The sequence below is a fragment of the Plecotus auritus genome, assembly GCF_963455305.1.
Source record: "Plecotus auritus genome assembly, chromosome: 8".
NCBI lineage: Eukaryota > Metazoa > Chordata > Mammalia > Chiroptera > Vespertilionidae > Plecotus > Plecotus auritus.
In genome coordinates this window covers 61,790,236-61,808,962 of record NC_137782.1, presented here as the reverse complement: position 1 = coordinate 61,808,962, position 18,727 = coordinate 61,790,236, and the positions used below count along the sequence as shown (strand labels likewise).

General features: G+C 42.5%; 1 protein-coding gene across 2 annotated transcripts in view; it reads right to left on the bottom strand.

Annotated features, from left to right (window-relative positions):
• NCOA6 (nuclear receptor coactivator 6) overlaps positions 1 to 18,727 on the bottom strand; it is a 103,051-nt gene that overhangs the window by 15,484 nt on the left and 68,840 nt on the right. For both annotated transcript variants that reach the window (XM_080684285.1, XM_080684286.1), the window contains exons 10-12: positions 14,537 to 15,653; positions 8,073 to 8,194; positions 1,778 to 4,756 (exon numbers count right to left, since the gene is read on the bottom strand). In XM_080684285.1, the coding sequence (XP_080540411.1) occupies positions 1,778 to 4,756; positions 8,073 to 8,194; positions 14,537 to 15,653 (4,218 nt within the window). The remainder of the gene's footprint in view (positions 1 to 1,777; positions 4,757 to 8,072; positions 8,195 to 14,536; positions 15,654 to 18,727) is intronic.

The following is an 18,727-nucleotide window of genomic DNA, read 5'->3' as shown; positions in this document are numbered from 1 at the left end:
CAGTATTGCTTTCTCACATTTTCAAGGTGAAAGCACAGCAGCCCCTTGAAAAAAAAAATGGAAACAATCTTAACTAAAATTAAGAACTTTTCCAATTGCTGGTTCATCTTCCCAAGGCTCACACATTTCCCTAGGATTATGTATGATCCAGATAAAAATATTTTCTAATAACTTCATTATTATTTTCTTGGTACCAGAGGGAAAAGTTCCCTGAAATGAAGTAGAATGGAAACATTTAATAGCAGAGACTATATTTAAGTAATATGAGGTTGCTTTTTAATCCTTAGGGCTCACCTACCTCAGTGGAACTAGAACCAGAACCCTACAGCGCTTAGCCCTGTGAAGTCTGTATTTCCTGCAAGGGCAGTGAACTCCTTAAAGGCCTTTATCCCTCTCTGTATCTTGAGCATTGAAGTGAAAAGGCAGAGAAGGGGAATTAACCTTTCCAAAGCTCTATGAGGCAGTGTGCTGGCCCCTTTGTGCTAGGCTCATTGAATCTTTGTATAAATTCTGAGTCAAGAATTACAATCTTCATTTTACAGGTGAAGCACATGGGCTTATAAGAAGTTAAGGAATTTATCCAACTCTGATTGGTAACCAGTAGAGCTAGAATTAACTCTGATCTTACCCTGAAGCTTGTGTTCTTTCTGCCCCTTTTCCTGGGTGCTTACCACGCAGGGGTAGGCACTCGAAGCATTTTGGCTGCATAAACAAGATAGGCACTATTAACTGGCCTAGGATATATCAAAGGTCCTTCCTAGCTTCTGTACCACTTAAGATTCACAGAAGGAGGAACATGTGTGTGTGTGTGTGTGTGTGTGTGTGTGTGTGTGTGTGTGTATGAGGGAGATGAGTGCAAAGGGAAGAGGGGGAAGTATTAGAAAACTATGCTTCCATTGTTAGGCCACTTTAACAGAGGAAATAATCTGGACTAGATACACATAACCGGAATAGACTAATTTACAAAGAGACTGCATAAAAAAGAAACTGATAACCATTTTATTACCATTTACTAAATTATTACTATATTCTAGTTTTGTGCTAAGCACGTTATATGCATCATCTCATTCAATGCTTACAACTATTATTGTTCCCATATAACGAAGAAGGAAACTGAAGTTTGGAGTGGTGAAGGAACTTGCCTAAAAGCCCACTTATCTGGTAAATGCTGGTGCTGTGATACCAACCCAAGCCTGTCTCTTAAGCACTTTGTTTTGCCCATGTCTATTATCATGAAACCTGATTTTCTGGAGCAGCAGTCTGGATGGAATAGTCTCTGGGACAGAGTAGAGTGAGGAAGGGGCTAGGAGAACCCTATTCTGAAACTGCTGAGAGCATTTTTACCATGGTAAGGAGAACCTGCAGAAGCTGCTGTTTATATTTCAGGGTCAATGTCAAACTAGAGACTAACAATATACACTTTAAACAAATACTGAACTACTCTGAGCTTCAATCTACTCACCCATAGAATGGGGTTAGGGCTACCTAACATAGTTTGGTATGAAGATGATGTGACATACGTAGAAAAATTCCCTTGTAAAATGGAAAACTATATAAATGAAAGGCATATCATTATTTCAGGACCACGTTAGTCAATGAAAGCGTAACATGGGATTTAAAAAATATATTTCCCCAATGTACTTCCAATAAATGAAACACCACTATTGCCATTTAGCCTATTCTTCTTCCTCCAAGTAGAAAAGGAATCATGCTTTCTCTGTGGGATAAGTCATCAAAAAACGGACAGGAGGAGATGATGCCAGGCCCGAGTACATACCTATGCTGGGAAGCAGCTCTGGATGGGATCCCACCTTCTCCTCCACTAGGCCACCTGCAAGTGGCTCAGATGCTATGCCAACATGATTGTTTTTTGTAGCTGGCGCCGTGGAGATGAGCTCAGAGGGTACAAGAGTGGTTACAATTGAGCGTACGCTGGTGGGGAGGGTACTGCCAGGTAAGCTGGGTCCTGCTGAGGTGGAGCCCGAGCCCATGGGGCTAGAGGTCATTTTTAGCAGAGTGGGTGCTGGGGGCGTTGGGGTTTTACTGTCCAGTTCTGTGGGTAACTGTTCTGTTCCCACAAGCCCTGGAGCTGTGGTCTCAACCCCATGGCCTTCAGTCTCTCCATCTGCACCGTATTGCTCTTCCCCTTTATCAAGAGAGCCTGTAACTTTCTTACATGCCTTGGTTAGCAAAATCTGGCCGATTTTGTCCACTTTTCCTTTGCCCTTACTAGATGAAACTGGGCTTCGTCGGTTGACAGAGGAGCCTGGACTATTGGTCAAAAGGGGAGAAACCATCGTAGTTGACTGTGAAGAGGGCAGAGTGCTTTGATCTGCTGAGGTGCTCACCTGAGGACTAGCCTCATCTGCATTCAATTCTTTCACTTGCTGGACAGGGGGATGAGGTGGGACAAATGGGGAAGTTGTACAAGGCGGGGAAGGAAGCTGAACAGGGGTGGCTCGTGAGTTAAGGACCAAGGGTCGACCTGTATGTATGCTTGGAGCAGGACTACTGGAGGGAGCATTAGGCGGTACAGGAGCAGAAGAAAATTTTATGTTCTGAGGTATGTGTAAAGGGCCAACAACTGCAACGGAGGGAGGCATCAAGCCAGAGTTGGTTGTCAGTGGGGCTGCAGGAATTGTGCTTGGCTGTGATCCTTTCATAACCTGAATTATTGAGGATGAATTGATAAAGACAGGTGTAATGAACTGAGGCCGGGCATTAGACTGAGCAGCTGACTGTCCCTCAGAAACCATAACCTTGCTACCCACATTGGGCATTGTGACGACTGTTGACATTAGTGCAGATTGCAGGTGAGTTGGCAGAGCTGCTGATGTGTTAGCTGAAGTTGTAATGGGATTGGAAGTTACAAAAACAGTTATCTGATTTGGGGGCAAAGGAGTGGAAATGGAGGAAGAGCTGACAGGTCTTGAGATTACTGGAGGGATGCTTGGTGCAACATTAGAACTGACCTCACTCAATTCTGTATGAACAAGGGTTGAACACGGCTCATTACTATGAGGTAAATTTAGGGAATTTGAGGGTTCTTTAGAAGACGGATCCTGCAGTGTGGGAATGACAGATGCTTTTTTCAGATCCTCACCAGAAACTACTGGAGGTGTTACTTCTACATCTGTAAGCCCAGGGGGTTTAATGGTCACATTAGGAGCTCCAGAGTTGTCAAGAAGTTGACTTAATGATGTTGGTGCTTCCCTCATAGCAGGTGACACCAAATTTTTGTTCTCTTCGACGCTGGGAAGTTTGTTAGGATCCAAAGGTTGCCCATCTTTTTTGGATTGATCTTCAGGGACCATTTTAACTTCTTGGGCAGGTACTGCTTTTAGCTCAACGTTTACCTGCTCCTTCCTACCCTGGGAATTCTGGCAATCGCTGTCCTGAGGCATATTCAAGCTCTCCTTGTTATCCTCAAGAGTGCCCCCCACGGCAGCCACAGGCATGGTAGAATTCTGAGGATTCAGCCCACTGTTGTTAGGAAAGCTCCCAGGTACAGGGGGATTAGTCAAAGGAGTGGGACTGACCAATACATTTCTTGGCAACTCCACGTTCTGTAACAGGGCTGCATTTGTCTGCGAGGCCAGAGTAAGTTTAGGGGCTTTTGAATTTTGTCTCCCAGGACTTGGAGTGGTTTTCCTACTGGACCCAGGACTAGACCTGCGACTGTTGCTTGGGCTTGCCCGTTTTGTTGCTCCAGAATTAGACTGCTTTCCAGAATTCACCACCACAGAATCTAATTTGTGAGTCTGTGGGGCAGCAAAGTTGGAAGGATTATTCATGGTAAGATTTGAAGGTGCTTGCCCAATGGCCTTCAAAGTTGTTGGATTTAGGCCCTGTTGATCAAAGCCCCTGTTTAAATTTGGCCTAGGAGGTAAAGGAATATTAATCTGTGGGGGAAACAGTCCTGCTATGGAGGCATTGAGTCTTTCTGGTGATAGACTGATCTCTGAAGGTTCTGTGCTGGGAGGGCGGTTGTTGGGTGTCTGAGGATAATAAGGCCTGGGGCTGGCTCTGTTTGGTGTTTTAGGCCTAGATGTTTGTGTTGGAGTAGCCACGTTTGGAAAGTGGTGGCCATGAGAGCTAGGCAGGGAATTTATAGGGGGTTGCTGGGGAGTTGCACCTTGAGTTGCTGGAAGGGGTGATGGTCCAGGTTTGGGCAGTGTCATCATTAACTGATTCTGGGAAACCACTAAATGTGAAGGCATGTTATTTGGGCCTCCTGAGACAGATGGTATTTCACTGCTACTCGCTTCAGGAAGTGAGGACATCTCTCCCAGTGGTGAGCTGGAAGGATTCTGTGGGTTTTCCTGATACACTATTTTCCTTGAATTGCTTCCCAAAGGAGTATTCACAGGCATTGGCATTCTTTGTTTATCAGGCGATGGTGGCACTTGCAAACTGACCATGACAGGCATACTGCCACTCTGTTGCATGGGCATTCTCTGGGAATCTGGGTTCAGGGGACCTCTTGGGGGATGGACATTTTGGGAGACTGGAAGCCTAACTGATTTGGGGTCCTGCTGCATCATGAGCATCATCATCATTTGTTGTTGCTGTTGCTGTTGCTGTTGCTGCTGCTGAGACTGTGGCTGACTGGGAGGTGGTGGTTGCTGCTGCTGTGGTGGTGGCAGTTGTGGCTGTGGCTGCTGTTGTGGTGGCTGTGGTGGGGGTGCCACATGCTGCATGAGCTGAGGAGGCATCTGCTGAAGTGGCCTCTGTTCAACTGGTTGAGAAGAATAACCTAAAACAAGCCCCCAAAATCAGGGAAGTTAGATTTTTAGCAAGAAAAGCTTTGCTACCTTCAGAGTATTGCCAAACAATACTCATTTAGGCAACTGTGCACAAATAGCTCAGGCATGCCCACTCCCAGGGGGGCAGGGGCAGCCCCCCATTATTTGACATAAGCAAAGGGCACACTGCTTAAGGAAGCAAAAAGCAAAGCATCAACTTGAGCTCCTCAGTCTTTAGCGTCTCAATGAGGCATTACTACTAAGACTCTGATAGACAGACACTTTGTGCTATGCACTGCAAGTGGCCGATTTTATACATTTAGATGAAACGAGAAAAACTCCATCAACAGCAAGAAGCTGACCACCCAGCATTGGGGTCTTATGCAGGCATAAATATTTTACTATATTTGTGAATGAAGTAAAGCAATTGGGATTCACTTTTTCAGTTTAATTAATTTTCTGTTCAGATTAATTTTTTTAAGACTTGATTTTGTTGAAAACGCCAGCATCGAAGATAGCCTTTTTTTGTTTTATGGAACGCTTCATGAATTTGCGTGTCCTCCTTGCGCAGGGGCCATGCTAATCTTCTCTGTATTGTTCCAATTTTAGTATATGTGCTGCCGAAGCGAGCACCAAGATAGCCTTTTAAGTCTTTCAACAGAAGTAAAATATAACATTCTAGAATTCAATTACTTAAGAGGAATTTAAAATTATTTTAATCCATTGGCTCCACACACCATGCTGCATCTCTTAGGTTCAATCCTTTGGGGGAACCCAACTGAATTAAACTGCCCTTCCAACATAAATCGGTTCAATAAATAGTTGGAGCTAATAGAAATTAATATACACACTGAAAATAAAATGAGGGCACTAAATATTTTTTTATGTATATTAATTTTCATTTGTTTTCTATGAATCCATAATTGGAGAATAAGTAAGCCAGAAGCATAGTACTCAGGAATAAAAAATAATTTCATATTGGCCAGCGTGGCTCAGTGGTTGAGCATCGACCTATGAACCAAGAGGTCACAGTTCGATTTCTAGTTAGGGCACATGCCCAGATTATGAGCTCCATCCCCAATGTGGGGCATGCAAGAGGCAGCCGATCAATGATTCTCTCTCATCACTGATGTTTCTATTTCTCTCTCTCTCTCCTCCCTTTCTCTCTGAAATCAATAATAATAATTTCAAGAAAAGAACTCTGAGGGACAATGCCCTATAGATTTGCAGAAGGCAACATCTCAAATGATTCTTTTGTGAAGATTTTTTGGCATTTAGACCCTAAACCTTACATCATCAACCGAAAGGATGAAAACATTAACCAAGAATAAAGGTGGATCAGTGGGAAAAAGTGGACATATAGTTGGGATACAATTTCACAAACTAGATTTATTCCATTGTTGCATGAAAAATACATTTGGAAAGTTTTAAGAAGGTTCAGGAATAAGAATGGTTGGCTCTGGCATTGGAAGAAATGCTGGCTCAGGATTTCAGATAGCTACCAAATGCTGCTGATCCACAGGGTCAGACCCTATGCTCAAGAGTGAATTAATGTCTTCTGGCCAAAGATTTCCATGGCACCAATGAGTACAATGTGCAGAATCCAGTTGTGAAGATTTTTAAAAAACCCTTTTTGTTTTAGGCTCAAGTAACTTCTTTACATTTATAAAATCAACTAGGCATTTCCATAGGTTTAACTCACGTTCCCATGTTAAGAAAATTGTAATTTCTATAGAAGCCCCTTGATGTCAGGGCTATGATACAAATGCCTTGTATTTTTAAAATCAGGCCACCAGACAGTATAGTAGAATGTAGCATAGACAACACTGCAGCCTCTCGAAAGTAACAGCAAAGGGCATGGCTGCTATACAGTTCTAGAAGCTGGAGGCAGCAGTCCAAAGGACACTAATGATAAGACAGATGGGGGTTGCTGTAACAGAATGGCGGAGAGGAAAAGCCAGGACACACACAGTGCATATAATATAATCAAGAACCAAATTTATTAATCAAGGGATGCAAACTCATATGCCTTTAGGGGTCAGGCTGGTTGTGAAGAGAAGTGGCCTGATATAAGACAGAAGGAGTTCTGTGAACAGAGTCAAACCGCTGAGCAAATGTTCTGTCTAAAGGCATTTAAATTTAGGCTTTTTGTTTGGTTTAAGACACTGTATGACACCTCAAACACATTATAGGCCAAATTCAGCCTGTAGGCTCCCAGTTTGCAAATTGTAGACAGGAAGCAATAATCGCAGGTGTGAGGACCCCTGGGATTCATATAATAAGAATTCAGATGTGTCTGAGGGAAGTAGATAGCTTCCTGTTTGAACGCCTTCTAGACATGCCAAAGACTGGTAACTGCCAAGCCTCAATTGTGCTGCTGCAACTCACTGATGGGAAGTGTGGTATGCCCAAAGAATTTGTAATAAATAACACAAAGTATTGACATCATGATGAACTTAATTTTTTGAATTACTTTTAACATACATAAATTAAAGATGGATTAAAGTTTATCCCTAAAATGATACCACTCTCTTATATGCCAAAAAGAAGGTGAAATAACTTGTGAGGAAGTAAAAAACATAGTCCTTGTACACATACAGGAGAGTGTCCTAAATGTGACAGGCTTGTGTGTTTTCAACCGTTACAGGGGAGTAAGGTTACAAATCACTGCTCAGGTATAGAGATACTATGGCAGCTGGCCTTGGTTCTATAATTCCTAGGTTGGAATGAATGAATTTTGGAAACATTTTCCTTTTCAACATAATTTTTCAACATTTAGAGGGTAATATTATTTTATAACCAGAGAGGGGTACAACACAGCGGGCTTCCACAATATTGGTCCTATTTATTTTTAGGTTAGGTGATAGGTACACAAGTGTCCTTTTTATAACTCTTTATGTATTTTTTTATGTTCAAAGATTCATAATAAAACTGAAATAAGTAAAATAAGTTCTCTGCTCTGAGAAAGCTCCAGTAGGAAAGGCTACAGGAAAGAAGCAGGCAAGCAGGATTAAAGTGAAAATATCTTTTCATTTAATCTTATTCCATTTTGATGCCAATTATAACCTTTATATTGACAAGAATAAAGAGGCACTTGACATTTCAGTCTGATCTTATGAGGACTTAAACACTAATTTGAAAAGAATCTATATGCCTTCAGAAATTATATTTGAAATTTTTACTTATCAAAGCAAAATTTCCAAATACTAGACACATTAAACTGCTAGCATAGTTAGGAGACAAAAAATATACTATTGTTTCCCTGAAGAGAAGTCTTGTAATGCTGTATAAATAATGACAAGCATATAATCTTTAACATTATATCACCTGGTGGTCGATTTGAAAATTCTGGCAGTTTAGGGCCTGAGTTGTCCAAGTTAATTCCTTGTTCTCCAGGCAATGGCTGCTGATCGGCCTCCTCTAGACCAGCTGGGCGAGTATCTGGGGTACTAAAAATAAATTGTACATCTGAGTAAACTGTATAGTTCATACACAAAACTAGCTTAACACCCCCCCCCATTTCTGAATAACTAAAATCTGTTTGCATGATCATGCCTACCATTATTTACATCTCCCTAGTCTGATAAAATATTTAATATTTGGCATAAAGATAATCTGGGCCTGGCCAGAGTGCCTTGGTTGGGCATCGTCCCATGCACTGAAAGGTTGCTTGTTTGATTCCTGGTCAGGGCGCATGCCTAGGTTGTAGACTTGAATCCCAGTAGGGGGTGTGCAGGAGGCAGCAAGATCATTACATCGATGTTTCTCTCTTTCCCTCTCCCTTCCCCTCTCTCTAAAAATAAAAAAATCTTTAAAAAATAATCTGGCAATTTCATTAAATTTTAAAATCTATTAGCACATCTTTTAGATGTTTTAAGACTGGATCATAGTTTGAGTTATCAACATTATAAGGTACTGTCCCTGAGAAACCACACTATCTGTGCTATATAAAATTCAACCAGAGAGTTCAGATTGTCTTCTTCATGGATATTACAGTGCTGGCTCCAACATTTAAAACATCTGTCAAGAAGTTGTAGGTTGCTGGCCGAAACCGGTTTGGCTCAGTGGATAGAGCGTCGGCCTGCGGACTGAAGGGTCCCGGGTTCGATTCCGGTCAAGGGCATGTACCTTGGTTGCGGGCACATCCCCAGTGGGGGGTGTGCAGGAGGCAGCTGATCGATGTTTCTCTCTCATCGATGTTTCTAGCTCTCTATCCCTCTCCCTTCCTCTCTGTAAAATACCAATAAAATATATTAAAAAAAAAAAAAAGAAGTTGTAGGTTGCTGATGAAAATGGTATTCAAAACAGACAGAGAATACCAGAACAAAGCAATTAATTTTGCTGCAGAATGAATATTTGCAGACATCCCTATTGGGTTTGGGATGCTTTCACCTTTACCCGAGTGTAGCTTAAAATTTTTAATGGGAAAGAAATGAAGAAAATGTTATTTACTAACATCCACATTCCCAAAGAACCAGAGTGCTCACATCCCTCATTTTGTTTGTAAGCTTACTCCTAATTGTACCCTTCTTTCCTACCTTTAGGTTCTCTTTGCCCTGATCTTGGTCATCTACCTTTAGATAGTATTTTATCTCACTGTATTCTGTGTAGTATTTTGAGCTTTACCTTTAATCCATTTAAAAAGCCATAGGACATATGCCTGCATTGATTAGTTCCTTATATGACTTCTCTCTCACTTCAAATTATAGGTAATGATTCTATAGTATCCTTTACTTTCAAATAACAATACTGCTAAAAAATATTTCAGGTATCTAGTCCAGCCACCTTATGGTATGGATGAGAAAACAAAGGCCCAGAGAGGTTTAAGAGACAGGCCCAAAGTTCTACAGTGCGCTAGTGGAAGAGCGGGGAGCAGGTGTTCTTCCCATAAAACCTACTGTCTCCCTTTCCTAGGAATGACACTGTATAAGGCCTTTTAACAATCTGTAGTCCCATTAAGTAAGCAATCTCCCTCGCGGCTGGTGAAGATAGCAAAAATGCATACCAATAATTTTTGCACAACCTTGTAATTTTCCTCCTAGACAACTGGGAGGAAGAAATAGTACCACAAAAAATATTATTCCCACAGGTTGATAGCAGTAAAGAATTTAACTTAGATCTATTAAAAAATTATATAATTGAAAGGCTTACTGAGTCTGAATTCAGAAAAATACAGGTTAATATACAATTATCCTATCTAATAAAAGGGTAATATGCAAATTAACTGTCACTCTGTCACAAAGATGGCAGCACCCATAGCCACAAGATGGTGGCACCCAGTCCTCTCAGCCTCGCTGGAGTCCCCCAGTCCCGGGGAGGGGGGGGGGCAGCCGCTGAGAGCAGACAGCGTGAGCGGCCTGGCGGAATACTTGCCTTGTCGCCGTGGCAACGAGGCAAGCATTCCACCCTGGCCACAGAGGGCCTCTGGGCAGTGGGCACGGAGCGGGGGGTAGGGGTGGGTCGCTTGTGTCATCGCCCCGGCAATGAGGCAAGCGTTTCATGCCTGGCTGCAGATGGGCCTCTGGGCCGCTGAGAGCCTCTGGACAGTGGGCACGGAGCAGCCAGGCCCCACAGAGAGCTACTGGCGCATGGATTCGTGCGCAGGGCTACTAGTTGATTTATAAGATTCAAGAAGCATCAAGTGAGCATATTTTATTAGAGTATAACCAAAGAAATATTATGGGGAAGCTGGGAGAAAGATAGTTTTATTTTGAACATTTATACTTAACTAAAGCTCCTCTCTTCTCTTCTACAGTTCTAGCAATTTACTTTAATTAGGCTGTTTCACATTCATTTGTCACTATTTCCTGTTAATAAATGTCTCTGAATTCCAGTTTTGTAATTAATGGCAGAAAATTCAGTTTAATCAATATTCTTTCTGGAACTATTTTATTAAAACAAAAAACATGACTTAAATGAACACTTAGCTTCAGGAAATGAAATATAAATTAGTTGCCCTTACTGATCTTGCAAAAGAACTCCTTATCTTTCAGAAGTACATACTGAAACATTTAAAATGAATTTGCTTTAGGCCTGGCTGGGTAGTTCAGTTGGTTATAGCATTGTCCCTATACACCAGGTTGCAAATTCAATCCTCACCCAGGGCACATACAAGAATCAACCAAGAAGTTTAAGATAATTGGGGGGGGGGGGGGGGTTGCGGGAATCAATGTTTCTCTTTCTCTCTGCTATCCTCTGTCTATAACATCCATAAATTAATTTTTTTTTAAATTTTAAATAAGAAAAAAATGAATTTGCTTTAAAATAATCAAGAGGGTAATGGGGAGAGCATAAATGAAGGCAAGATAGGCTATAAATTGATAATTACTGAAGTGGGGGGGATTTCATTATACTACTCTAATTTTATATAGGTTTAAAATTTTCCATCAAAAGAAGTCCACATAGAAATAAATGAATAAGATTTGAGGTAAAACCTATCACAACCAGGAGGAACCAAGATGGTGGCGTACATAAATGCCGGTAGCCTCCCACAACCACATTAAAATTACAATTAAGACACAGAACCACCATCATTCTGAACCACCTGAAAGCTGACTGAATGGAAGTCCTACAACAGGAGAAATAAAGAAGAAAGCACATTAAGACTGGTAGGAGGGGCAGAGGTACTGATCGGGCTGGTCTGATACTCATGTGTGCCGCTTTTTTAATCTGGAGGGAGAATGTCTCTGTGGAGGCCACCTTTGAGGAGCAAGGGACCCCAGCACCACACCAGTCCCCCAGCCCAGGGTTCCAGAGCTGGGAAGAGAAGTCCCCACAACTACAGGCTGTAAAAATCAGTGGGGATTGCAAGTGAGTGACATAGAGGCTGCTGGATACACAGGTGTTCCTTTTAAAGGGCCAGGGCACGAACTTACTCAGACCCTGTCCCTCTGAGCTCCAGCACCAGGTAGCTTTGTGGGAGCCACACACATAAGAACTGGATTGTCTGGCATTGGGGCAGGAACTCGGGGGTGGCTTTCTCCCAGGAAGGAGTGCTTGCAGGGGTCGTTGTTCCTGTGCTGGGACCTCCCCTGTCACAGGGCTGAATGGCAGTCATATCTGAGTCTCCATCAGCCTGGCTCACACTTTGCTCTGCCCTGGTGATTCCCTGAAAACCCACTCCATCCAATTTGCAGCCCCACCTGAGTTGTTTGCAGCAGCTTTTCCATATGAATGGCTTGTCTCAGGCTTCAGACTTTGTAAAATCGCTCAAACAAGCTGCAGCTGGTGTCAGCATGCTCCAAATCAGTCAATAAAAGGCCTAAGACCTGGTACTAGTACCAGCCTGCCTTGCTTCACAGCTGGGTCTTGCCTGGGCACTTCCAAGCCTAATACAAATAGCAGCCATCTTCAGATTGCTTTGTAGCTCCTGCCAGGTGGCCCCAGGCAGTGGCTGACTGTCCCTCACTGGAGGCCCTAGAGCCAGTGCATCCGTTGGACAGTTCAGACCATACCAGATTACAACGCTACAATCCACAAGTGACACACTCACTCAGAGAGCACCAAAGCAAGTCCTGCTCCATAGGGGTTTCTCCTACCCAGCAGCCCTCCCACTGTAGTCACAACTGGTCCTCACAGCTAATTGGCCTGGAGGTCAATTCCTCCCAGTGATGCCAACAGGAATCAAGGATCAACTTACAAGACTGTGCACACAGCCCACATAGGGGCACCTAAAGTGCCCAGCTCAGGTGACTAGGGAAGCTGAGCCACTGGGCCCTACAGGACACTCTACTAATTCCAGGAGACATAGCAGCTCTACCTAATACATAGAAACAAACATATGGAAGCAACCAAAATGCAGAGACAAAGAAACATGCCACAAATGAAAGGAATGGAAGCAAGCAAACTATTGGATACAGAGTTCAAAACCATGATTATAAGGTTACTCAGGGATTTTCATGAGAGCTTCAAGGGACTTAGTGAGACTTTCAAGGATCTTAGTGAGAATGTCAAAGACATGAAAAAGGACCAGTCAGAAATTAAGCATAATTTACAGGGATGCAACATTAGAGGATTCTGAGAATCAAATCAATGATTTGGAATATGAAGAAGCAAAAAGAAAAAAGAATCCAAAAATATGAAGATGGTATAAGGAGTCTTTGGGATAACTTGAAGCATACCAACATTTGCATTATGGGGGTGCATTATGGGGGTAGAGAGAAGAGAGAAAGATATTGAAAACTTATGTGAAGAAATGATGACAGAAAACTTCTCCTACCTGGTGAAAGAAATAGACTTACAAGTCCAGGAAGCACAGAGAGTACCAAACAAGAGGAACCCAAAAAGGCCCACACCAAGACACATCATAATTAAAATGCCAAAGGTTAAAGACAAAGAGAGAATCTTAAAAGCAGCAAGAGAAAGGCAGTTAGTTACCTACAAGAAAGCTCCCATATGACTGTCAGCTGATTTCTCAACAGAAACTTTGTAGACCAGAAGGGAGTGGCAAGAAATATTCAAAGTGATGAATAGCAAGGATCTATAACCAAGATTACTCTACCCAGCAAAGCTATCATTTAGAATTGAAGGTCAGGTAAGGAGATTCACAGACTAAAGTAGTTCACCACCACCAAACTAGTATTACATGAAATGTTGAAAGGTATTTTTTAAGAAGAGGAAGAAAAAAATGTATATAAAAATATAAACAATAAATACGTATCTATCAACAATTGTATCTAAAAATAAACAAGAAATTGAACAAAACAAACTGGTGAATTAAATATAATCAGAGTCATGGAGACATGGAACAGACTGATGAATCTCAGAGGGAAGGAGGCAGAGGGGATGGGAAGAGATTAACTAAAGATCTTACCTATAGACACAGACAACTGGGGGCGGGACGGGAACCAGGTGGAGGGGGGCAATGGGGGAAAAAGGGGGACATCTGTAATACACTCAACAATAAAGATTTAAAAAATACATCATTAGCAGATCAAAAGCTTATGTACAGATTGTATCATCCCTAGAATAGAGCTAAATGGTGGACATATGAAGCTATCTAGAGTACAATTTTGTAGCCCAAATAAAAAGGGTTAAAATTGTGTTCTTTGATACAAGAGATATAAGGTCTTTGACCCATTCAACAAAGTTTAAGCAAGTCATAATACTCCATTTGTCTTTGTTGGCTTGTTATACAACTTAAGAGGGAATATTCATGTAGAGTAAATTTCTTAACCTCAACACTATTAACATTTTGGACCAGATAAGTCTTTATCATGGGGATTGGCCTGTGCATTTTAGGATGTTTAATTGCATCCCTGGCCTCTACCCACTAGATGCCAGTAGCACTGAGTTCCTCCCCTGCCCCCACCCCACGTAGTAATGACCAAAAGCATATCCACACATTGCCAAGTGTCCTTGGCAAAATTCCCTGGTTGAGCACCACTGGTATATAATATAATGTAAATAATGCTTCCTAAAATTGTGTAATGTGATTCCAAGCAGTCAATTCCAAAATTATACTTTCTTCTCAAGTCCTCCTTTCTCTAATAAACTCTATCTTAAATATATTTAAGATCTGAAAGGTCCTTTTTATGACATCCATTTATATTTAAAAGGTACATGTGGCTTTTATGTGGTACATTTATGTGGACCACATTCTCTATTCTCTGTAATGTTATTTTGTTTTCAAAATACTTATTCAGTCAGTAGGGGGCATAATTAACTCATGTATCATTCTGTATACCTATGTGCAAAAAACACTCATTACAACTTGAATATGACATGAATATGTAAATACTTTAAAATAAATATATTTTGTTTAAAAAACACACAAACTTATCATAACCTACTTTAGATCTTGCTGACTATTTTTCTTCTTTCGAGGGGGTTTCTTCTTCTTCGGTTTATTTGCACTGGTATTGTTTTGTTTATTGTTTACCCCAAAATGGCCCGCAGAGATGTCACTCTGCAATAAGTTGACCAACAACGGACTTGTTAGTGTGACATCCTTATTGACCGGGAAGCCTGGATTCTGACCACAGGACATCTGATTTCCATTGGGTGCTCCACTGTAAGGTGCATTGAAAGGCATCCCATGGCCTGAGAAGTGGTTTCCCGAGGCACTGTTTCCCTGCATGGCCTGCACATGGGGGGGGACCATGTTGGTTTGTTGCATGCTAACATCAGGCATCATTTGAGACAAGCTGACATCATTATTTGCTGTAGTAGCAGGATCACCATGCTGCTGGGCCATGTGTGAACTGGGCCCCGGTGGCCGTAAGACCTGGCCCTGAATTCCCATAACCTGAGAAGGACTGTTGTTCACAGGCCCTTGCTGGGGCAGCATCTGTCCTGACATCTGTCCCGTAAACTGCACCATGTTTCCTTGCATGTTTGGAGTTGGTCCCCTCATTATCTGTGCTGGTCCCGGCATGACATTGGATTGGTTCTGAGTGTTAAACTGTTGCTTATTCCCCTGCATCTGATTGGTCATGATCTGCTCTATCATTGGGTTCTGCTGGAGCAAAACTTGCCCCTGAGTCCCCATCATCTGGTTATGTGGCGCCATCATTTGTGGGCCCTGCTGGGGAAGCATCTGCTTGGGTGGGGTCATCCTTTGGGGCGAAGGCCCAAGATTTTGGCTCTGAGGGTTCACCATCATCTGGCCCTGCGGCATAAGCGGGGTCCTTGAAAGGATCATAGGGTTCTGAGGGTTCAAGCTTCCTTGTTGCTGGACCATCTGGCCCTGGGAGGGCACGATCTGCTGGTGCATGCTCATCAGCTGAGATGGTGGGCCCTGCTGGGGCTGGCCTTGTATGTTGCCCAGGTTCACCTGAGGAACCCCAGAACTACCAGTCTGCTGGTTGTTCATGTTGCCATGAATTCCCATGAGGCTGGGCTGCATCATGTTTGGTGGCCCGTGGGACACCTGCATCTGGTTTTGAGGAGGACCAGCTCCTTGACCACCTTAAAAAAAAAAAAAAGCACAGTTTCAGAAATACTATTATCTTACTGGTATTAAGATACTCAAATGACCTCAATTAGAAAAACACTCATCATCCATATATCCATTGACCAACATAAACAAATGTGCTGTGCTTGACATACTTTCATTGGATTTTCTAAAGTATGGAGATTTGACTGTGGGATAATTATTACATTCTCAATAACCATACAATAGAGAAGAATCCATTTCATTACTCTTATTTGATAACTTAAAGATAACATTTCAAAGATCAACAAAGCTTACTTTCTTTCAGATTAAATGAAGAGCAAGGCAACATCTCATTATTTAAAAATGACTTGGACCCCATACCCACTGAATATTTCTGGCCAAAGGGATTTTTCCTATACCAATGGCTGGGGTCCACCCTCCAGGCCTGATTGGGTCTCTGCCTACAGCTGAGGATGTCAAGGTGGGATCTGGAGGGCATGTTGGGGAGATCATGGAATGGGGCTAATTAAAGTGATAACCAAATTCAGTTAGAACAACTTCCTGGGACTCTCTGGGGAGAGCATGGCATCCTCCCTGTGACACCTGCCCTTACTTGCAGGGTTAGTAACATCTCAGTTTGGGGTGGGGATTGGGCCTTAAGAGAACATGTGTGAATTTGTCATGGGCTGCAGTCTGGTTGTAGCCTTTCATTAATTTAATAAATATTGATAGTAAGTAGATTAAAAAATGACTTATAGCTACCTCAAGATGATGAAAATTAATGAAAAGCACTGTTGGTTAGTGAAAAAACTCAGCTTTAGATGAGTCAAGGAAACAAAGAATGTGATGCATCCTCTTAGGAAAACCTCAACAATGCCGAGAAGACATTTAAAAGTGCTTCTTTTATATATATACTAGTGGCCCGGTGCACGAAATTCATGCACGGCGGGGTGTGTGTGTGTGTGTGTGTGTGTGTGTGTGTGTGTGTGTGTCCCTCAGCCCAGCCTGCGCCCTCTCCAATCTGGGACCCCTCTAAGGATGTCTGACTGCCGGTTTACAGGGATCAGGCCTAAACCAGCAGTTGGACATCCCTCTCGCAATCCAGGACTACTGGCTTCTAACCGCTCACCTGCCTGCCTGCCTGATTACCCCTAACCACTCTGCCTGCCGGCCTGCCCGCCCCAATTGCCCCCCACTGCCGGCCTGCTCGCCCCCAACTGCCCCCTATGCCAGTGTGCTCATCCCCAACTGCCCTCCTGCTGGGCTGCTCACTCCAAACTACCCCCCCCCGCTTCCCTGCTCGCCCCCAACTGGCTCCCCTGCTGGTCTGCTCACCTCCAACTGCCCCCCCCCCCCCGCCGGCCTGATCACCCCCAATGGCCCCCCACTGACCTGATCACCCACAACTGCCCTCCCCTCTTGGCCTCTAACCGCCTCTACCTTGGCCCCGCCACCATGGCTTTGTCCAGAAGAACGTCTGGAAGGTCTCCCAGTCTAATTAGCATATTACCCTTTTATTAGTATATATGTTATTTATTTATTTATTTATTTATTTATTTATTTGAATGATTTCAGAGAAGAAGGGAGAGGGAGAGAAACATCAATGATGAAAGAGAACCACTGAGCCCTCGCCGATTTGGCTTAGTGGATAGAGCGTCAGCCTGCGGACTGGAGGGTCACGGGTTCGATTCCGGTCAAGGGCACATGCCTGGGTTGCAGGCTCGATCCCCAGTAGGGGGCGTGCAGGAGGCAGCCCATCAATGATTCTCATCATTGATGTTTCTCTCTCCCTCTCCCTTCCTCTCTGAAATCAATAAAAATAATATTAAAAAAAAAAAAAAAAAGGAAAGAGAACCATTGATTACTGCCTCCTGCATGCCCCACACTGGGGATCGAGACTGCAACCTGGGCATGTGCCCTTTACTGGAATTGAACCTGAGACCCTTCAATCTGCAAGGCCGACACTCTATCCACTGCGCCAAACTAGCTAGGGCTAAAAGTGCTTCTTGAAAAACTAATAATGACTCTATATGTATGATATATGGATGCCGTACTTTAAAGAAAAAACACCTAATACTTCCTAAGGACAAGTCTCCTCTGCCCCAGTGTGGTAAAAGTTATTTAATCCTGATCTGAAAGCTGAGTCCCTGGTAGGAGTCAAATGACAGATGACCCAGAAGCTGTAGATAGAGGACAGTTAACAAGGATGTTAAAACTTCAGTGACCCTGCTCTTGGCAGTTTCTGGTGGACCACATGGGACATGTTCTATTCTTCTCAGTGATTTATAATTTAGACAAAGAACACTGCCTGGCTTGTTGCAGTGTTTACTTATTTTGGGTCTTTGGGATTTTCCCATAGCTATCATTCAATCAACAATTATACACTGAGTACATAATATGTACAAGGCATTTTTGGTGCTGAGGCATTATCAATAAATAAGACCGATCAAATCCCGGATACTTTGAAGTCTAGTTGACAAGACACAATAACAAACAGACAAGTATTTTTACAGGAAGAAGTAAAAGCTAACAAGGTAGAAATAAAGCAGGGTAAGAGTACAGAAAATGATAGGCAAGAGTAGAGATATATTAGATGGGATAATGGGGAAATCAAAACAATATGAGCATGTGGAAGGCACCATATAAAAAATATATACCCATGCTTGGGTGGAATTATAAATGACTTTATCAGTTTTAACACTTCCTATAGAAAACACGAATTCACATAGCTCAAGAATGCAGTTTTGCACTAGCAGGGAAAGACAAGCAGTTTCCCTACCATCACTCTTCAAGAGGTAGTTTGAATTATTTTTCGTTAAGTTAGTACTTTTCTCATTCCTTAATGATTTACAATTAAAACTGGAACCACATAACTAAATTAACGGTAAGTGGGGATGGGAGTTGAGAAAATATTTGCACTACCTCAGTCCCAATTGCCTGAATGAGAAACGGTAAGAGGATTAGTCAAATGGTACCTAAGCAATTAGAAACATGAAGTCTGGACTTATACAATACTATTTTACAAATACTTTTTAGCTGTTTTGCTACAACCTATTTCTCCTCTGAAATTTCTTCTTATATACAATACACTGCTGGCATTAAACCA